We start from the raw sequence: 19,988 nt of genomic DNA, 5'->3' as shown, positions 1-19,988 counted from the left end.
TGTGTCATTGAAATAATTTTTGCCTTTGAACAACACACCATCCCAATTCTTTTTTTTTATTTATAATTGATTTAAAATGGATATACTCTTAGTCAAATAAAGTCTCAAATAGAGAAATGATTTGTTAATATTTCATCTTATTATTAATTACAACATAAATTTTTCATTTTTGGGAAATTTGATAGTTATTTTGTTATTTCAAACTATTAAGTAATATCATACAACCGATTTTGAGGGATAATAAAGATCTCACAATCTTTTGATGATTCTTGTGTATTTCTTTATTCTTTTTTATTATTAATGTATTAAATAAAATTAATAAATTACTCTGTAACTTGTTAACTTGTTAAACAATCAAAAAAATGCGGTTTCAAACTGTTTGTGTTACAATCGATAGAACATAAAGTAAATGATATCAATTGATCAACAAAAAAGTAGAACCCATACGAAACAGCAAATTACAAATTGATGAACTCCACGCCCTCAAGTTTCAAGTCAGAGATCTTCGTGTCTTTCATCAACACATTTCCGTCGAAGTCCATCATTCCCATGTATGTCATAGTCACACCATTAACTTCATAACTCTTCAAATAGAGTAATTTGCTTTCGTCGAAGGGAAGGTTTTTGATCGATGAGAACCCTCGCTCCTTCACAAACTGTTTGTCTGCAACAACTCTGTAATTCTTAAAGTCGGATGTCATCACTATTTTCCCACACCCTCTTGTCTCATCCAACTCATCATCATATCGTTCATTACTGCATTTCCGTGGTGCAAAAGTCCATATGTCATAGTCTTCTGAATATGTGACTGCTTCAAAGATGGAGTATCCGTCTTCCGTATTAATACCTAGTCTTAAGTTAATGTCTTGATATCGCTTTCCCCAATCCTCGTAAATCACTCGACCGTTCTCATTCATTCGTTTCACAAAGAGTGGCCCGCGATGTCTGAACTCACCTCTCGGTGTTGTGTAGTTCTTCCCAATTCCGCCGATATACACTTCCTTGCCTTTCACAGTCGCCCATTCAATTTTCATCGGCTTTTCCTCTTTCATGTCACCGTCTCGAATGATAGTCTTTGGTACCAAAATTCTCCCGTCGACATCAATTGCCCCGACAAGTCCAGTCCTATCGTCGAACGTCAAAATCTCGTCATTGAAGTTAACGGCTTCGCTTAATTCAAGTCCGCGTTTACCGTCATTGATTGGGGAAGTCACTTGAAACGTTTCTTCTTGAATGTATGAATACTTTTCACCTTGTTTGTATAACAGCCCCGTCACAATATCACTGTACCACAAATCGCCTTTCTTATTCTTCCCATCCAAGTCACTGACCATGACTATTCTCAATATCGGCGAATTTGCGGTGTATTTCTGATAGTTGTGTTTGTACTTATAAACGGAGTATGTCGATCTGAATGTCATAAAGTGTTCAAGAAAGTGAATCGATAAAAAGAGCGACAAACGCTTGTGAACTGAACGAAAATACGTTAATCAGCAAGACAAAAAGAACCACTGAGAAAACCAAAACGAGTGGAATTATCCACATAAAGTGTTTTGGTTTTCGCCCTTCTTCCTCAAGGAGCATTTCTTTACTTTGAGAGTTAAACAGTTTCTTTTTTTCCTCTTTGTATTGGAAGTTTTATTATTTCTTTTGGGTTTTTCTTCTGTTTTTTCGAGGGGTTAATATATTTGGGAGGTTTTATCTCAGCAAAAATCCTTTGTATTTCGGGACTTTTGTAAAAATATAATAAGAAAAGTGATTTGTTAGATTTTGATTCGACTTGAATGGATATACAATTAGAGCAAAAAAAGTGCATTATAAGGTAAAAAAGAATAATTTTTCGGGATTGGTTTATGAGTAAGCAAATAAAACGGTTTTTACTCAAAACCATCTTATTTTTTTAGTTAATTATTATTATTTAATAGATTTTTGAATAATTATAACCATTTTTCATCGAATATAATAATATTATTATATATAAACTATTTTATTTTTGGAACCATCGATGTTTTAACGAAAGATGAAATATTATATTTCAACTATATAAATAAAAAATGGGTTGTTTATTTTTATGATTATTAAATAATAAAAATCGAAATTATAAATATTTTAAAATTAAATAATCCCGATTATTTCCGTTTAATTGGATTTAAATAATTATAAATTTCCTCACTTTGGTTTTCATCGGCATTTCAATGGTTTTAATACATTAATAATTTGGACTTTAAAAAAATGGTTTTAAATATCTATAAACACAACTAATTATTAAACACATTTGAGAAATAACACATTTTAAATCTTCATTAATTTGTGGGTATGTTTGTATAACAACAAGGTTAGACACGTGTTTTTTGTAAGCTATTATCTTAAGTAAAAAATATTATTTAAATTTAATTAAATGTTTTTTTTGTCTAACTGATATTAACAGTTCGCAAATTATTTATGTAAAAGTTATATTTAATAAGTATTAAAAAATTTACTCAATTTTATGAATATCTATCTGAACATTTAAAAGAAGAAAAGCGTTTGTTAATTTGCATTTTCTTTCGACAAAAAGGTCAATAATTAAATTAGATAATGAAATGGATTTCATTGGTTTTAATTTAGTTATAATTCAAAAATTGAGTGTTACTTTTTGGGAAGAGATGTTATAATGAGTTGGAGATGTGATGATTGCGTTGTTGGTTTTGATACCAACACACTTTTTGCTGTCTCCTTCGTCTTTGTCAGCACCGTCGAACTGATCTCTTTTGGTGTCAACTTCTTGACTTCCCTTTGTGTTCAACTTGAATCAAAAATTGTCATTGCTGTGATCAACAATGGAGTATGACCAATGCTTCATATCCTCTTCAATGGCTGGATTCCTAAAGCGACGCTCAAACATTTGCTTTGTGTTTTTTATTTCATAATAAATTTGTTGTTGCTTCATAAACCATTTTTTTCGCTGAAAATAAAAATTTTGTATGATTGTTTTGTTGCGTTGATCGTTTGCAACGATTTTAATTCTGTCATAATTAAAGAGACGACAAGTTGATGAGTTGTCTCTTTAAATTGAAAATTTTTGTTTTTTTTAATTTTTGATATTTCATATTTATACAAATATTTTGTTTCATATTTTTGTTCAGTGATTTTTTTTTTAAATATTAAACACAAAAATGTTGTTTTTATTAGAGTCATTCTCTAAAGGTTGTCCTTTCTCCAAAGTTGTCCGTCAGTTTTTAGATATAAATAACTGGAATATATCGGGAAATTTTTAGAAACGCCAGAAAATCATTGTTTCAGTTTTTTTACCGTTTTTATGATTTATTACCTAATTCCCAATTTTTTAAAGAATATTTTGTGTATTTTTTTGCAAAAGGGACAACTTTTGGAGAATGACTCTATTAAATAATGTTTATTCATTTTTGGGATAAAATATATTCAATCTCATCTTTGTAAACACTGTTTACATGTGATGATATTACTAAGTATTTTATTCCAATATCACCTACAATAGAATAAAATAAAAAATTGAAATAAATTATTTATTTTTACATTCAAATTAACATTTTCAATAACAATCATTAATTCACCCACTATTGGGCATTTATCTAATATTATTTATAGTATTTTAAAATTACAAAAAACTAAATTTTTAAACATGAACAAAAGAAGTATTATTGAACAACCGAAATCTTGATAAAAATATGCAAAAACCTCAAATAGATTCATCTTAAAAATGCGTCATCTTTTTAAAAATAGAGATCCAATGAGTGAGTGGTATCCCGAACTCCAAACATTGAATTTGTTTGCTGCGCCAATATTCACAATCGAATACCCAATCGTCAACATATGCGCAAAGTCTCCAAACGACTATGTGGCTGTCACCAACGATGGTAAATTTGTCTCAAAGACTCCAAAGGTCCAACACGAACCGCAAGGTTTGAAAGAGCCAGTCGTATCGTCTTTCTTGTTTAAAGACGACTTTTATGTCTCAACAAATACCAAACTCTTTAAAATAGGTAAAAACAATACAACTACTGAAGTGTTAACTTTTCCTGAAAATTTAATAGCAGTGGGTGCGTCTGATGAACATATAATGGTCTCTTTTAAAGACTCTGTCAAGATTTATTCAAAAGAGTATAATGAGGAAAAAACACTGAAAATACCAAATGTTATTGACTTCGCTTGTTCTGAAGACACTTTAGGGTTTCTGTGTAAACAAGGTGCAGAATTTGTCGACTCGAAGACCTTTGTAAATCGCGCAAAGAGATATTTTTCTGGAGGATATCTTAAAGTATTAGATGACTACACTGCAATTGCGATTTCTCAGGATTCGCAATATGTTGCACTTGGAAACGTTAAGGGGTGTGTCACTGTGTTGACAAAAGGCGAAGAGCAATACACCTATTATGTCCACTGTGACTCAACTATAAAAACCAGTGAAAGAGTTGTTAGACTTGGTTTCGCCCCAAATGGTAATTTAATAAGTGTTTCGGAGAAAGGAACTGCCGTTATTGTCGACCCCAAAGCGAAAGAATTAAAACAGGAATTTAAGACAATTCTAAAATATGAAACAATCGATGAAACGCAATTAGAAAAAGTGTTGTGTTCCAATTTAACGAAAGACAGAAATTGTTTGTTTGCGTATCAAAAAGATGGGAAGTCGTTTATTTACACGGTTTATTGGAACTTTGGTGGGTATTGTCCGGCTTTTTCACATGGAGGTACATGGGGAAGTGGTGTTCCATTGAAATTAGTGCGAGCTTCGAAAAAGCGTGCGAGGAAGAGTAAAAAAGCGAAGAAAGAAGATGAAGAAGTAGAAAAAGTGCCAAAAAAGCGCGTTGTTCGCAAGCGGCTTTCAAAAAAGGTTTTAAAAAGGAGTGACGACGAAATTGAGAAAGAAGATGGGACTGAAAGTGATGAAGAAAAGCCCAAGAGAAAGACACGAAAAAGAGAACCTGTTGAAATCAAAAAGGGTTCAAGTGGGGTATATGTTAAGATCACTGGAGGAAGCCCTTCAGAAGAGGAGAATCTGAAGAATGAAATCCACAAAAATGGCCTCTTTACTGTTTCAAGTATTGGAGGGAAGTATGACATAGTAGTCACATTCCATGAGAGAAGGACATCGGAAGTCATTGAGGGGATAGTACAAGGAAAACAAGTTGTTGGTGCGGAGTGGGTGAAGGCGTCACATAAGTTAAAAAAGGTTGAGAAGTGTGCCAAGTACGAAATTGATAAATTTTCGGGAGCCGGTCATGTTGATGAAACGTTGTTTGACGGGAAGGTGATATGCGTCTTTGGAGAGACTAAAGTACCCAATCAAATAATTGAGAGGTGGATCACAATGTTGGGGGGAGAAGTCACACTTCGTCCTAAAAACGCGCACTACGTGGTAGCAGGAGAGACATTCATGAAGTGTGACGCCACAAGAAGAACACTTGGGTTTTGTGTGAAAGAGGAATGGTTGTATGATTCCATTTGCAAGATGACACTTGTTGATGTCTGTGAATATTTGGTTGATGGAATTAAGAAAGAAAATCGTGAAAAAATAGCAAAGGGGGAAGTTGGCGATAAAGACGTTGATATGTCACTTGCAAAAAATAGGCGCAAAGCAATAAGATCAGAAAGTGCAAAATGAATTTTATTTTTTATTCAAATTAGATACTTTTTCATTACAATATTTACCAAAATTACATTTTATTTGTGTTAAACTCAGTAATTTACTGAGTTTAACATTTTTTTGAAAGGGTAAAAGACACATTTCTTGGTTATTGAATTAAAGTGAAATATTATCACTATTGGAAAAAGTTAGTAACAATAATAATCGTCAAGATTTCGTTTTGAAGAGTTCATTGATGCTTGATTGTGGTTTCTAACTTAATACAACAAATGAATACCGATACAATATAATGTGTTAAATTATTTAGTTAATTTGATGAAGTCGTTTCTTTATGTTTAATACTTAGAAAATTATGTTTTCAATTATTCACATAACAAAGTTATGAACACAATTAAATGTTCAAATTAATGAATAACAGATATATAATATTGTTAATATAGATATAATTCCCGTTGAATAACGATTGTTGATGACATTATTATTCTCAAATATTGATTGTAATTTTTGTGTAATTGGTTTGACATTTTGTTGAAACAAAGAAAAATCAAATATAAACAATTGTTATTTATTTAATTGTGTAACCACTTTGATATCCTCAATTATCATTCAACAACTTTTGTTGATAATAATATACAAGCGAGTAATTATATATACTTTTATTTTTGCTTAACTGTTGTTTTGTTATTTTTCGTATTTCAACACACAACAGTAAACACATGTATTTCGATAACACCACAACAATTATGGTTCTTTTAAATGTAACACTTGTTGAATATTAATTAATAACAATGTCATAAAAATAGTTGTTGGATAATGTATTACTGTTTATTGTTACTCTTTTTATAAAAAACAGCCTAAAAATATAAATGGCAACTTTTCAGAGTGTAAACTTGAAACCTCAAACTTAAACTTAAAAAGATAACACTAAAATTAAGAGAATATCACATTTTACAACATTTTTAGGTTCAGAATTGTGGCTCACACATACATACACATAAGATACATTTTTTACCATAGTCTAAAAGTTAAAAATGTTTTCAATTAAAAATTCCAGTTTTCATGTCAAGCCTTTCGAAGCTGCATTCAAATCAATTTTCAACCATTAAAGTTCGTGTTGTTGTATCAACAAAGTTTGTCGATATCATGTTAATAAACAAACATCCAGAGTTTGAAAAGGTGTTCAAAACTTTAAAAAGGAAAAATAAATAGAATGAATACACTGAGATGGAAAAAAACGTTATGAAAGTTTCAAAAAAACAAAGTAATAAAGAAGTCACTAATTAATTTTTTATGTTGACATAAAATCTGACAGTCGTTTTGTTGAAGAGTTTTATGTGTTTTTCCTTGCTAATATGTTTTCAAACGCAGCAATAACCAGAAGACTCTTTGCTCCACCTAATCGGAATTTTTGATATCTGATTTGGAAAGGGAGAGAAAGAAAGCACTTGACATGGTGTTGCTTAGTCATATCAACTATTTAGCATAGAATTGAGTTTTCAGGAAATTTGGGGCAACCCATTTCCATTTCGAAAACTCAATTTACCAAAATTTGTGAGAACTTCCATGTGTTATACCACAAAGATCATCGAGTCTATGGCAATCATGTTGACGCACTTCAATAAAGTCTCGAGCCTTTCACAATTGGTAAAATGGAGGAGATCCAAACCAAATAATTTGAAAAGACCTTTCTTAATCAAGTTCCAGTTCCACTTGTATTTTCAGAAAAATAAAACACCATTTTTAGTCTCTGTCAATCAATTTCTTTTATAAAAATAGATGTGAGTAATAATTCCCGAAAAAACAAACCCAAAACAACTCTACAAAAATCGTCATTTGAGCATTTTGGCTAATCATCGTGCTGTCAATCAATTTATTCTTTGTCAAGTTAGTATTCTGCCTCTTGTAAGTACAACGATCAATAAATAACTTAATATAAAAATTGTAATTTATTTACAGTTCCAAATATTTGTGTTTGAAATTGTAAGTTTATTTTAATAAAATAAACTGTTTTATAATTGATTTGTTTTATATTTATTTATTAGTTACTAACAACTTTGTTAATATTGTTTATTTTACAAAAAAAAATAATAACTTATTCTTTTTAAGACAAAAAAATACAAAGAACGTAAGGAACAATGTCGTTGTTTTCAAATACTGTTTGAGCGTCGCTTTAGGAATCCAGCCATTGAAGAGGATATGAAGCATTGGTCATACTCCATTGTTGATCACAGCAATGACAATTTTTGATTCAAGTTGAACACAAAGGGAAGTCAAGAAGTTGACACCAAAAGAGATCAGTTCGACGGTGCTGACAAAGACGAAGGAGACAGCAAAAAGTGTGTTGGTATCAAAACCAACAACGCAATCATCACATCTCCAACTCATTATAACATCTCTTCCCAAAAAGCAACAAAGAATGCGAACAACATTCCAGACATCAATGTGCTTAGAATCAGCAGCAATAGCATATGGACTTGACAAGAAGACAAAAAGAGAAAAGAACGTCTTGATTTTTGATTTTGAAGAAAACATGTTGAGTTGTTGCAACTTAATTTTTGCAGCAATAACATTTTTTACTTTTTTTTGTGCTATACAACGAAGAATATATATTCTTAATATATTTGTAATATATTTACAAACATCTCTTCTTTGTATCAGCCGCATTTTTTAAAGAGTGAAGGACTGCTGTGGTAAGCCTTTTTTATGTTATTTCTAAAACAATAAAGATACATTTTAAAACTTATAAATTCCGCTCGAGAGTCGGTGTTGGCTAATTTCAAATAATAATTGATGTTCTTTGCTATTTTATACGCCATTCTCAATAAGATAAAGAGAATTCTTTTGTATCTATTTGATAAGTAAATACATAATCAATAGATATGTATCAATTACTATAACGGGAAACAAATAGCAACTTTTTTCTCTTTTCGTGGGAAAACCACTTATAATACTTATTTACTTAATAAAGCTAATGAGTAACTTCGGTTCGTCACAGATGTTCGAGAGTAAGCGATCGATCAAAGTTTGTCACACACAACCCACTGACATGGTCTCATATCTTAGGAGTGTCTTTCATCGTTTTCACGGTATATCGACAACTTCGATCTCGAATCGCAGGGTGTAGTTGTTTGTTTTCATTTTATTCATTGGACCAAAAGAGCTTATAGTCAGCAATTACATCGTGTTATAGCAGACATTATTTATTTCAATTATATCGAAGAGGAAATTGTGGAGATGATAATTCATATCATGGAGAAGTATGTCCGAGGAGTTCAACACGAGCCGGAACTCGGGTCATTATTTCTCATACTCAAAATATTATCAGAAAAAACGGTGAGTATTTCTCCACCACTGTCGAAAAGGCTTCAAACCCAATCAGAACAGTTTAGAAAACAAATCAAATACGTTGAAGTCAAGTTCTTACGACCCGAAGAGGCGGAAAATTATAGCGAAGACTATATCATTGGATTTGGGTTTGGGCATATTAGGTCGTGGGTAATGGAGTCAAACTCGATGTTAAATTACTCACTTATGTTACTCAACCAAATCGTCGATGATACAAATCATCACTATAATGTATATGATATCATGTACACATTCATGAACACTCGGTATAAGCACTATGATTTTATTGATGCGTTTAATGATATCATGGTTTCAATGTCGACACTCGCGCAGCTTGGTTTGTTTTATGATTTAGAACCATTATAGAATTCAATCAACACGATTAGAAAGTAACAAATAGAGTCGTTTCAAGCAATATTAATCAAGTGTATAACAGGTGACCGCGTTCAATACTTCTCAAATATCGATTTATCATACATTCGACTCTTATCGCAAAAATGCGACTTGAAGATTCGAAACCGAATCAGCTTCTCGTACCCTATTTTCACACAAGACCAAATCCATGAGTTTCAAAACACAATCAAAAATACGTTGTCACAAAGTCACAACAACATTGACAACAAAAGTCGTCAAAAAAGTCGTTCAAGAAGCCGTTCGAGGAGTCGTTCCCGTCAATTGTCACAACACAACTCGAGTCACTATTCCCACAACCGTCGCAATTCTTCCTGCTCAAAAGAGTCATCGCTGGGCTTTTTTGATGGTTCTTCGAAACAGTTTCCTTCGAGTAAATTTGCGAAGTCGTTTGATGACGTTGAAGAGTTTGTTGAATTCAAACCCGAGGACAAAGGGTTTCCAACGTTACCGGGTGTAGTTTATCGATCCAATTTGTCTGGTGGTACTGATGATATTGAAGAGAGCAAACGAGACAAATATGACGATACAAGCAGTTTTGATGTTCCTCCAAACCTTGAAGATAAGAGGTTCCATCACTTCGTCTCATTAGTTTGCTTTTATAATATAATATTATTCTATTATAGTTTACTCCATGTTCTGGCTCACATGTAGAGAATTGACACGACACTCGATGAACTCCCATTCATACAACAAGCAAAATTGTGCAACGTTGTTGAGTACACATTTTCATCACAGACTCGAGAACTTTTACTCGAGTTCAACTCAATCGACTTAGACATGTTCCTTCATACCATCGACACTTCCTCTTACAACTGTAAAACTTTTTAATACTATGTTCGTTGCTTCAGGTTGTTCACAAGACAAATAAGAAATAATTAAATTAACACAAATAAGATACACACGTCGGCTCAGTCCGCTTCCAATTTGACGGGGAACAGATTTCCACCTTTTCTATTTACATCACTCAACAAAGAAAATCTGCCTCGTTGTATTGGTAGCATCACATCACTCCCAAGAAGTAACACTGTCTCATCCACAAAGATCTCGCTTGCATTCCCAATCAGAAAGACAACCACCTCTTCGAGCAGAAACGAGACGGCTCCGCTCTTATCCCAGCACACAGAACTAAATATCTTTTTCTCTAACATCTTGCCTGGGTATGTCGACAACAGTGTGTCCAGCATCAGAAAGACCTTTTCAAGAACAGCTCTTTGTGCGTATGGTAACGAGGTCACTACATTTTGCATCGACTCGATGGTGTGCTTTGGCGTTTCCTTTTCCGTGACAAACTTGTCGAGTGGGTACAAGAGAGGCACTGGGAGTTTCTTGAGGAAGATTGTCAGGAGTGTCCAACACATTTCTGGTGGGAAATTCAGAGTTTTATTCTGTTCGACTTGAGCAATAGAACTCGGGATATCATCGACTTCAACATCTTCAAAGATTTCTGTTGGATGGGAGGTGATTTGCGTAAGAAAATACTCTAAAAATGGTGGGAAGGAGTTGTCGTTCTGCTCAAAGAGCTTTTGTAATGATATTCCAAAGAGCTTCTGATTTTGGTGGAGAGTTGCCTGTTTATTGAAAAAGGTCGAAAACTCGTTCAACAAGCTTGATGTGTCGAAAAAGACGGTGAGTGTAGTTTTGCGGTGTTCAGTTGTTTCAGTGATTATAAGGATCTTTCCAAAGTCCTTTTTCGAAGCAGAGAGTGACGGTTGGACTTTTGTTTTTGTGATGTCGAGATCGAAGAGGACTTCCTTTATTTTGGTGAAGAGGTTTCGTTTCGTGTGGACGAAGAGTAAACGACCGTCGACAACTTTGATAAGAAACGCATCATCGATTTTAGTTTTAGTTGGTAAGGCCGACTCGTCGAATCGCGATGGAGTCTTTGAATATAACGACTCTACAGAATGGACAATTGCTTTGACAGACATGGGCTGTTGTTCCATTTGTCTTTTTTCTAGTTTCTTCTATTAATAATTTTCTATTTTTGATCACATTATCGTCTTGGTCTAATTTCATATTAGTTTTCGAATAATTTGATTTACTATTGATTTTAAGAATAGAAAATAGGCATAATCAGACAGAACTCAAAAAAAAAGTAGATAAAAAAGCCATTTATAAAGTGCTAATTTCCCATTTTGTTACGTGATAAATACTTGTAGAATACCAAAATAAAACAAACTTTTGATACACGAAATTCATCTTTGCCGTACTGTTCTATTTTTTGTACCAATCAAAACGAAGTTTTGGATAAAAACAGCCCGTCTTTTTCCTCTTTTTTTGTCATCACCCATTTGGTCTTTTTTATTCATTTCAGCCGGAAAAATGGCTGTCGGGTGGGTTTGTGTATTTAACATCAGAACTCTTAAAGGCAAAATGGGTGTATTTGTTGCGTTATTTTTATTGTATCAAATGAGTTTAATAAATAAATTAAAAATAAAGGAATAAAATTTTATTTTACAATAATAAACGCTGCGATGTCTTTTTTTTATCTACAGACCATTTTGGAACACCAAAAAAATTGTATTCGTAACACAGAATTATTAACTTTTCTGTTCTTGACGATAATTTAAGTTTTGGAGAAGTTTCTACATCAAATGCAATTTTTAGTATTTTCAAAGTGTTTCTTATACCAAGCTAACTCTTCGGGATATTTCCCCTTTTAAACTCCCCACTACCAATTCGTCAAAAAATACAACTTGTTTTGGTTTTCATAACATGGAAATTGCATAATGTCATTCTTTTGACTTAATTATTTATCAAGTAATATTTATAGTAATAATTATTAATACCAAATACTTATTAATTAAATACTTTTGATTGTCTTTTATTTTACAAAAACATCATTGAAATTTTGCCGCTTTATATGCATCATTTTGTCATATTTTAATAACAACCCCATTTCGACTTTTTTCCCAACTCTTTCCACCCCTTAAGAGGCTTTTTATTTTTTTTAATTGTATTTTATTTACTCTTTTGTGATACTTTAAAGTATCCTGTTTTTTCCCATATTTAAAACGCAAACATATGTTTATTTGTACTTGGGTTGTTTTAATTGTTTTAATACTGTACAATTCTTCAATCACTACATAATTTCTTTGTATTTCTTTTTCGAAAATAATTCATAGAAAAATAAAACAACATTTCTTTTTTACATATCTATTTTTATAACAACAGTAGTTCTATAAAGAGAAAGGACGGACATGGGGACGAAGGACGGGAATATAGGCCGAAGGACGTCCTTTGTGGTTTAGGGATGTCCTCCCGCTATAAAGGGCGTCCTTTATGTGTATATGGTGTCCTTTCTATTATTTTCGTGTCCGCGGCATTTTTAATAACTATATAATGAATTATAATATTACCATGAATTTACTATTATAAAATATAATTATTTCCAAAAATAAATAAATTCAAAGACAAATGTTAAACAACAAGTAATTTCGTTATAAATTAATGGTTTTTATTAAAAATGCAAATTTTATTAGTTTTTCAAAGAAAACTCAATGGTAAAATGAATAAAAATAATTAATTATTATTAACCATTAATTTATAACAAAATTACTTGTTAAATGGTTTTTGTCTTTGAATTAATTTATTTTTGGAAATAATTATATTTTTTGATTGTATATTTATAATAAAAATATACTTCGTTATATAGTTTAGATAATGAATAAAAAATGCCGCGGACACGAAAATAATAGAAAGGACACCATATACACATAAAGGACGCCCTTTATAGCGGGAGGACATCCCTAAACCACAAAGGACGTCCTTCGGCCTATATTCCCGTCCTTCGTCCCCATGTCCGTCCTTTCTCTTAATAATAATTAATAATAAATATAAAATAATTTTTATTTTTATTAATTAAAAAAATAAAAAAAATTATAAAGTCTGTTTAACAATATATTCTAAAAACTTTTATTATTTATTTTTTTTCAATAAAAAAAATTGGTGTTTTATTTTAATTGAATAATTTTAATAATATTATCAAAACCATTTTCTAACAACAAAACCAAAAACATAAATACCATTTATTGAGTTTATCTTTTTATTTTTTTTTTGTTTATAAATGAAGATAAAAAAATGGTATTATTAAGGTTTCAAAAATTAAGAAAAACATATTAAAAAACAATGTTCATTGAAATCATTTTAATAAAGTAATTTTTTTGGTCATGGGTGTCATTCGATATTATATATTCTTTAGGGCAGCAAACTGATTTCACACAACCAGAGCCATCTCATTGGAGTAACTTTATCACAGAATTAATAAACTTTTTGTTGTGTTAAAAATATGTTTTTCGTATATATTTGATTTGTATTGTTTATCAATTCAAGTTATTTGAAATAGTATGTTTACAATTTGTTTGAGTTTGTTTCATAACATTTATTTCCACATCATTAAAAACTTAATGAAGTTTTATATATATTTATTTAATGTTTTTTAATAAAAACGTAATATTAACGTCAACTCAACATCCAGAACTAAGTGCTTACCACATGACATAAATGTACAATTACAAGTAACAATGATCAAAATTTGTTTTTAAAGATCATTGAAAAATAAATAAAGAAACAAGGCAGTAACAATAAATATAATACCAAATTATTAAAAAGTATCATACTTTAATTAAAACATAATTTTTTTGAAGATATTTAAATATTTAAAGAAAAATGATGGTTGTTGATCATTTCAGTGATACAAATTATTTGGTTCATAAAGACTTAATCACACAATTATTTTTGCTGTTTAAACAACAGGAATAATTCCGAATTAAAAAATATTAGTATTAACGTTCTTTGAACAACTTATGAAAATATACATCAGTACATTTTGAATTTAAAAGCCGTCAAAAATAATGTTTGTTCACTGTGAAATTTAAATTATATCAATCGAAACAATTGATTTTGACTTATAAAATAACATACAACATAAATATTTTATGTGTTGATAATAAAAATTTGAAAAGTTTTATGCACAAGATGTTGATTAAAATAATGACATATTTATTATTTGTTGTTTATCATATGATTATTTAAATTATATTATTACTGATTATTATTCTAATGTACCTAGATAAGTTAATAAAAAATAAAAATAATTTATAATTACGATAATTTTAACAATAACATAATTTATTTTTTTTAAATAGCTTATAAAATGAAGATTGTTGATGAATTAAAAATTAAAAAGTTTGCAAATTATTCCTTTTTGCCCAAAAACATTTGAATCATTTTTCTTATGTATTATTTTAACATATTTTAAAATATTGTTTAAAATTTACATAAATAACATTTTGTAATATACAGTGTTACAATATTCAAACATTTTTAAACTTTAAAAAAATAAATCGTTCTTAATTATCTTCGTTATTTTTTTCTACAATTCTTTACATAATTTCATTAATTACTTTTCAATTTTTGTTTTTAATTTCTTTTTTTTAGAAAAATATATATATGTTGATGTTTCAAATCTGTTAAGTTGTCTATTTTGAGAGTAAAAAATCAAACAATATACAACAAAATCACATTCTTTTTCATAAAACTACTTTACAAAACAATCTTTGTTTTTCGTTTAATCCTTTGCTTGAGCAATCATACTCAATCACAAATTTTCATTCATTTGTGTCGATTGGTATCTTGAATGACTCAAATCACGTGTAACAAGTAAAGGGAATTACTTCAAGAATCTGTTTTAAATACATTTCTTTATTTTTTGATTTTTCTTTGTTTTTACTTCTTGATTGCTTTTTCGTTGTTTCTAATAAAAAAATATTGGAATATAATCAATAAAATATATTATTTAAAATAACACAATAAGTTTAGTGTGGTATTCATTCAAATTTTTGATTCTATTTTTAATTATAATTGAAGTTCAATTCTTTGTGGATTGTTAATAAATATAAAATTGAAGCAATAAAATCATTGTTCGTTATATAATTCAATTGTAAAAAAATAAACATAGTTACCAAATTTCAATTTTCCCTTCTTTTCTTTGTTTTTGATTCGCTAATTTCTGTTATTTGTTTCACCCAATTTTAAATAAAAACATCTTTCTGTTTTCTGGTATAAAACGATATTTTAAGTGAATATACAATTTGTTTTTAATATATTTTTCTATTAATATTAGTTAACGGTTAAATGTTAGTTACTTTGATTACTTGGAATTTGTAGAATTATTTTTTCTTTATTTGAAAAATGGTTAAAACGGTTATAAAGATTCTCTTAAAGATTCCACAGAGTCATCACGAAACACACAAATATAGAAAATTACATTAACTAAAGTACCGTCAAGTTAAAGGAATGTTAATGAGATGATCCAATAAATCAATTTTTGTAATGTTTGTCGTTTGGTTCTTTTTTGTGTTTACATGTTCACAAGATTTGAAAACATTCAAGTGTTCACCTGGATGTCAAAATAATTGTACAAGTGACTACACCTGCTCCAAATGTTTATCCAATTACGATGATGACAATTCTTGTCTGAATTGTGCATTTGTGAATCCGTATAGCAGTGATACTATTGCCTATATCCAACAAAACAACAAGTGTTACAACACCAACCAAAAGATTATTAAAGGAGATAATTGGATACCACCAGAAAAATTCATAACAAATATTACCCTTAATACTACTTTCTCATTCTCTTTAAATCAAAGCTCAGACGTTGACTACGACTTTTGTTATTACCGACAAAAGTTCAGAATTGGTAAATGGTTCAGACTTAAAATAATGGAAATAGATTCAAAATTTGTCGAGTTCGACATCACCAAATCAGGTGATAAAGCAACCGAATTGTATGTTGATGCCACGACAGCGTCAGACCCAGATGTCCACCCAACCTGTTTCATTCATACAATTTTAGATAAAGATGCTATCCAGAATAAAGTGAGTGTGCCTATTCATATCGACGACACTCAAGTCAACCACTTTTATTACATTTTCATTTCCATACAAGGTTTTGTTCATACTGATATTGATTTTACTGTTCGTAAAATTGTGGACATTGAAACATCAATCGGGTTCGAACTGACACAAGAAAAAGCAGATTATTTAGCAACACATTTGAAAGACAAAATAGTATGGGATGTCAATTTTGAGAGTAGGGGTGCAACTGCAACTCCAATTTGCTTTATACGATCAACCGCCAAAAGTGTGGATTTCACAATTGAATTTACAGGAAATTACTCGATTTTGATAGATGCAACTATTGAAAATCGAATAAATTTCCTCCAAGAATATACTTATAAAGAAGTCATAAACGAAGATGACAATGTTACTAATATTAAACAACAAGACGAAAACAAAGTTGAATGTGTTCAAAGTTGGACAGGATGGAAACACGGAATTTTTGCTGATGATATGCAAACTGGTTGTATGTTAACAATCAAAGGAAACTCTAATAAAAAGAGATACTTTTCTATTATAAGCCAAGACCAGAGAGCATCACAAACGTTGCACTTTAAAGCAATTTGTCCGAATAATTGTCACACGGAACAAGGATTTGGAACTTGTAGCCCAACACAAGGTGGTTGTATATGTAAAGATGGATATGGAGGTTCCGACTGTCACTTGAAATGTTATTACAAGGGGAAATGGAATGAAGATCCAACAGGAAAGTGTTTATTCGGAAGTGCATATTGCGACGAGTATTGTCATTGCGAAGAAAATACCACATTGGCCGATGTCCTCTGCATATCACAAGGATGCAGGACAGGAAATTTACTTCCTGGAAATTGCAGACAAGGTTCAGATTATTGTCATCAGAGTTGCCAATGTTACGTCTCACTCGGATTTCACGCAACAGATGAATACAAATGCAGACATGACAAATGTGGAAATGGTTTGCTCGACTCCTTTTTGGATTTGGAAGGTAAAACAATTAGGGAAGAGTGTGACGGTGGTATTAATTGTGACACTTATTGTAAATGTAATGTGGGGTTCATCACCAACCCCAAGGACAAACTTTCATGTTATAAAGAGTCTATTCAAACAAGTGAGATCATTGGTATTGTCGTTGCAGCTGTTGTTGTATTATGTATAATTATTATTGCACTTTCATTGGTACTTTACTTTGGTTTTGGTCGAAAGAAGATAGATATGAACGTGTTCAAAACTCAGCAACCCAACTACCATTTTTACATCACTGGATCGATTAGATGTGTTCCAACAAAGAAGTCTAAATTTATTGTTAATCCAACGGACTTAGACTATGGCAATATAAATACGTCAACAAAAATATTCGACACTCGATTCGAGAGAATAGAAATCAAAAATCTCTCAAAGAAGAAATTCATGATGATCATCTTTCACACACCGAACAACCCCAAATACGTTTTTCACTTCGAGCCACAAGTGGTTTTCCTGTCTCCGATGGGAAAAGACGTGAAAATAGTGACATCATACATGACTCTTTTTTGTACAACAGTGATTAGAGGAACAAAAATACCATACACCGTCTGGTTCAGCAGAAATCGATTTGTTTTAAAACAAATAGCTGAGCTTCTAAAGGATAAAACATTTGATTCTTGGACTCAAGAAGACCAAAAAACAATAGAAAAACTAAGAAAACAAGTTGTTTTGCAATATCACAACCATCTAACTATCACCACTGATGCAGCAAGTTCGACACACATTGACATGGATGAATTGAACATGTCAGAAAATCCAATTGCTGAAGGTGCAATGGGCAGAGTGTTTATTGGCAATTATCGTAGTGTTCCAGTGGCAATCAAACAATTTAAATGGGAAAATTTGAATCAAACCGAAATAGAAGATATGAAAAAAGAGGTTATCCAAGAATGTGAAATGATGAGCAAATTGCGGAACCCGTTCATTGCAAATTACATGGGAGCAGTGACCTATTTACAAAAGGTGTCGATGGTCATCCAATTCTTTGTGTTGGGATCTTTAGGAGAGTACTTAAGAAAGGAAAAAGAAGATTACATCATGTTTTCATATAAATTAAAGGTGAGGCTGTTGTTCGACACGGCAAGAGGAATGCAGTTTCTTCACGAAAATCGGATTATGCATTTGGACTTAAAACCAGATAACTTACTGATCAATTCACTAGACTTTAACTCGGCTTGCACAATCAAAATCACGGATTTTGGAACATCCCGATTCACTAAAAAGACTTCGAAAAATATAGACGACAAAGGACTCGGAACTCCAGTTTATGCAGCTCCAGAGACTTTTAAGGATGAATACACGTTTGCTGGTGATGTCTATTCATATGGTGTTACTTCATGGGAAGTATTTTACCAAGAAGAACCATTTAAAGACTTCAACTCTGTTTTTGAGATCAAAAGGTATGTGTTAGATGGTAAAAGACTGAAATTTGATAATAAAATTCCAAGTCTGTTAGCTGGGCTCATTGAAAAGTGTTGGAAACATGTCCCTGGAGATAGACCAACTTTTGACCAGATCACAAAGACAATTGTCAAAATTGATGAAGACGTAGCAAATCACTCAGAATTGGACAACGGGTTTGATTACGAAAAAATAGGAGAAGTGGTCAATAGAAGAATGTTGAAAATGAAAAACCAACTCAATGAAGTGGGACACGACTAATCACATTATTTGTTTCTTTTTATTATATGTTAATAGTATTAAATATTTGGAAAATACACAATAATAATTCTTAATTATTAATAAAAATTCGTTAAATAATTCCAATTGTCTCATAGTAAAAATAGTTAGACAATAACATTATCTAAATATACTTGAAATGAACATTTGAATTATTAAGAACAAAGATTTGTCTATTATTCTTCATTGTTTCCGCATTAATAAACAAATATTATATAAAAACAATTTAATTATAAATAAGTTGTAAACAACATTATTTGGGAAATGATTCAATAAAAAAGTTAAACATAGTAATTTATGACTGAATAGGTATAAACATTTTTGTTGTTAGACAATTCAAATATATTATTATTTTTAAGGTATATTTTTATTTACAAACAAATAATATTATTAATTAACAATTAATTGAAAATAATAAGATACTTCCATAAAATAACTTTTTGATAATTTCTGTTCTATTTCAATCGTTTCTCCAACAACAAACAAACTTATCTTCAATGAAATTGTCAAATTGTTTCTTTTTTGTCTTAAAATGACTATGAAACCAACTGGTATTATATTATTAAGTAATGACGATATACACTTCAATTTATTATTTATTATTTGTTTTCCAGACTTCATCCCGTTCAGTGGAAATTTCTGATTATGAAAATGTTTTGTGTGATGACTATGACACGAATTTAGTTGATGATTTTTCTGATTTATTTGAAAAACTTGATTTGGAGTACTTGCTTCATGAAGAAAATGTAGTTGAGTATGTAAAAGAAAAATACAATAATGCTTTGGATTCAGTTGGAAATAAAATTGAGTCAACAGTTACTGAAGGTGCAAACTACTTAGTAAACAACGGAGACCAAATCCAGACCAACTTAGGAAATGTAAAAGAAAAAGCCGAAGTATGGGGAAATAGAGCTCAAATGGCACAAAGGGGTCTCTTTTTAGCGGGTTCCATCCCAACACCTGCCTCGGCTGGTCTTCTTGCTGCTTCAAGCGCATCTGGGACTATTGCAAAAGTTGCACAAGGAACTCAAATTGGTGCTGA

General features: G+C 30.9%; 6 protein-coding genes across 6 annotated transcripts; 4 read left to right on the top strand and 2 right to left on the bottom strand.

Moving 5' to 3' along the window:
* Positions 1 to 458: 458 nt before the first annotated feature.
* Positions 459 to 1,421, bottom strand: EIN_419280 (Apyrase precursor, putative; the record flags this gene model as incomplete). The annotated part of the gene is made up of 1 exon (XM_004254722.1): positions 459 to 1,421. The coding sequence occupies one exon, from the start codon at positions 1,419 to 1,421 to the stop codon at positions 459 to 461; it is 963 nt and encodes a 320-aa protein (XP_004254770.1).
* A 2,327-nt stretch (positions 1,422 to 3,748) lies between these two features.
* EIN_419270 (hypothetical protein) lies at positions 3,749 to 5,620 on the top strand (the record flags this gene model as incomplete). Its single annotated transcript, XM_004254721.1, has 1 exon — positions 3,749 to 5,620. The coding sequence occupies one exon, from the start codon at positions 3,749 to 3,751 to the stop codon at positions 5,618 to 5,620; it is 1,872 nt and encodes a 623-aa protein (XP_004254769.1).
* Positions 5,621 to 8,573: 2,953 nt separating this feature from the next.
* EIN_419260 (hypothetical protein) lies at positions 8,574 to 10,189 on the top strand (the record flags this gene model as incomplete). Its single annotated transcript, XM_004254720.1, has 5 exons — positions 8,574 to 8,624; positions 8,666 to 8,728; positions 8,774 to 9,284; positions 9,348 to 9,949; positions 10,013 to 10,189. 5 exons carry the CDS (start codon positions 8,574 to 8,576, stop codon positions 10,187 to 10,189), a joined length of 1,404 nt encoding a protein of 467 aa, XP_004254768.1.
* Positions 10,190 to 10,269: 80 nt separating this feature from the next.
* EIN_419250 (hypothetical protein) lies at positions 10,270 to 11,304 on the bottom strand (the record flags this gene model as incomplete). The annotated part of the gene is made up of 1 exon (XM_004254719.1): positions 10,270 to 11,304. The coding sequence occupies one exon, from the start codon at positions 11,302 to 11,304 to the stop codon at positions 10,270 to 10,272; it is 1,035 nt and encodes a 344-aa protein (XP_004254767.1).
* Positions 11,305 to 15,694: 4,390 nt separating this feature from the next.
* Positions 15,695 to 18,928, top strand: EIN_419240 (serine-threonine protein kinase, putative; the record flags this gene model as incomplete). Its single annotated transcript, XM_004254718.1, has 1 exon — positions 15,695 to 18,928. The coding sequence occupies one exon, from the start codon at positions 15,695 to 15,697 to the stop codon at positions 18,926 to 18,928; it is 3,234 nt and encodes a 1,077-aa protein (XP_004254766.1).
* Positions 18,929 to 19,515: 587 nt separating this feature from the next.
* Positions 19,516 to 19,959, top strand: EIN_419230 (Hypothetical protein; the record flags this gene model as incomplete). Its single annotated transcript, XM_004254717.1, has 1 exon — positions 19,516 to 19,959. A coding segment is annotated over one exon (444 nt), but the record flags the coding sequence as incomplete, so codon positions are not given.
* Between the last annotated feature and the right edge of the window lie 29 nt (positions 19,960 to 19,988).

The sequence above is a fragment of the Entamoeba invadens genome, assembly GCF_000330505.1.
Source record: "Entamoeba invadens IP1 unplaced genomic scaffold scaff_1105074724939, whole genome shotgun sequence".
NCBI classification, from domain to species: Eukaryota; Evosea; order Mastigamoebida; family Endamoebidae; genus Entamoeba; species Entamoeba invadens.
The sequence above is the reverse complement of the archived record's forward strand: the minus strand, read 5'-3'. Positions and strand labels throughout refer to the sequence as shown.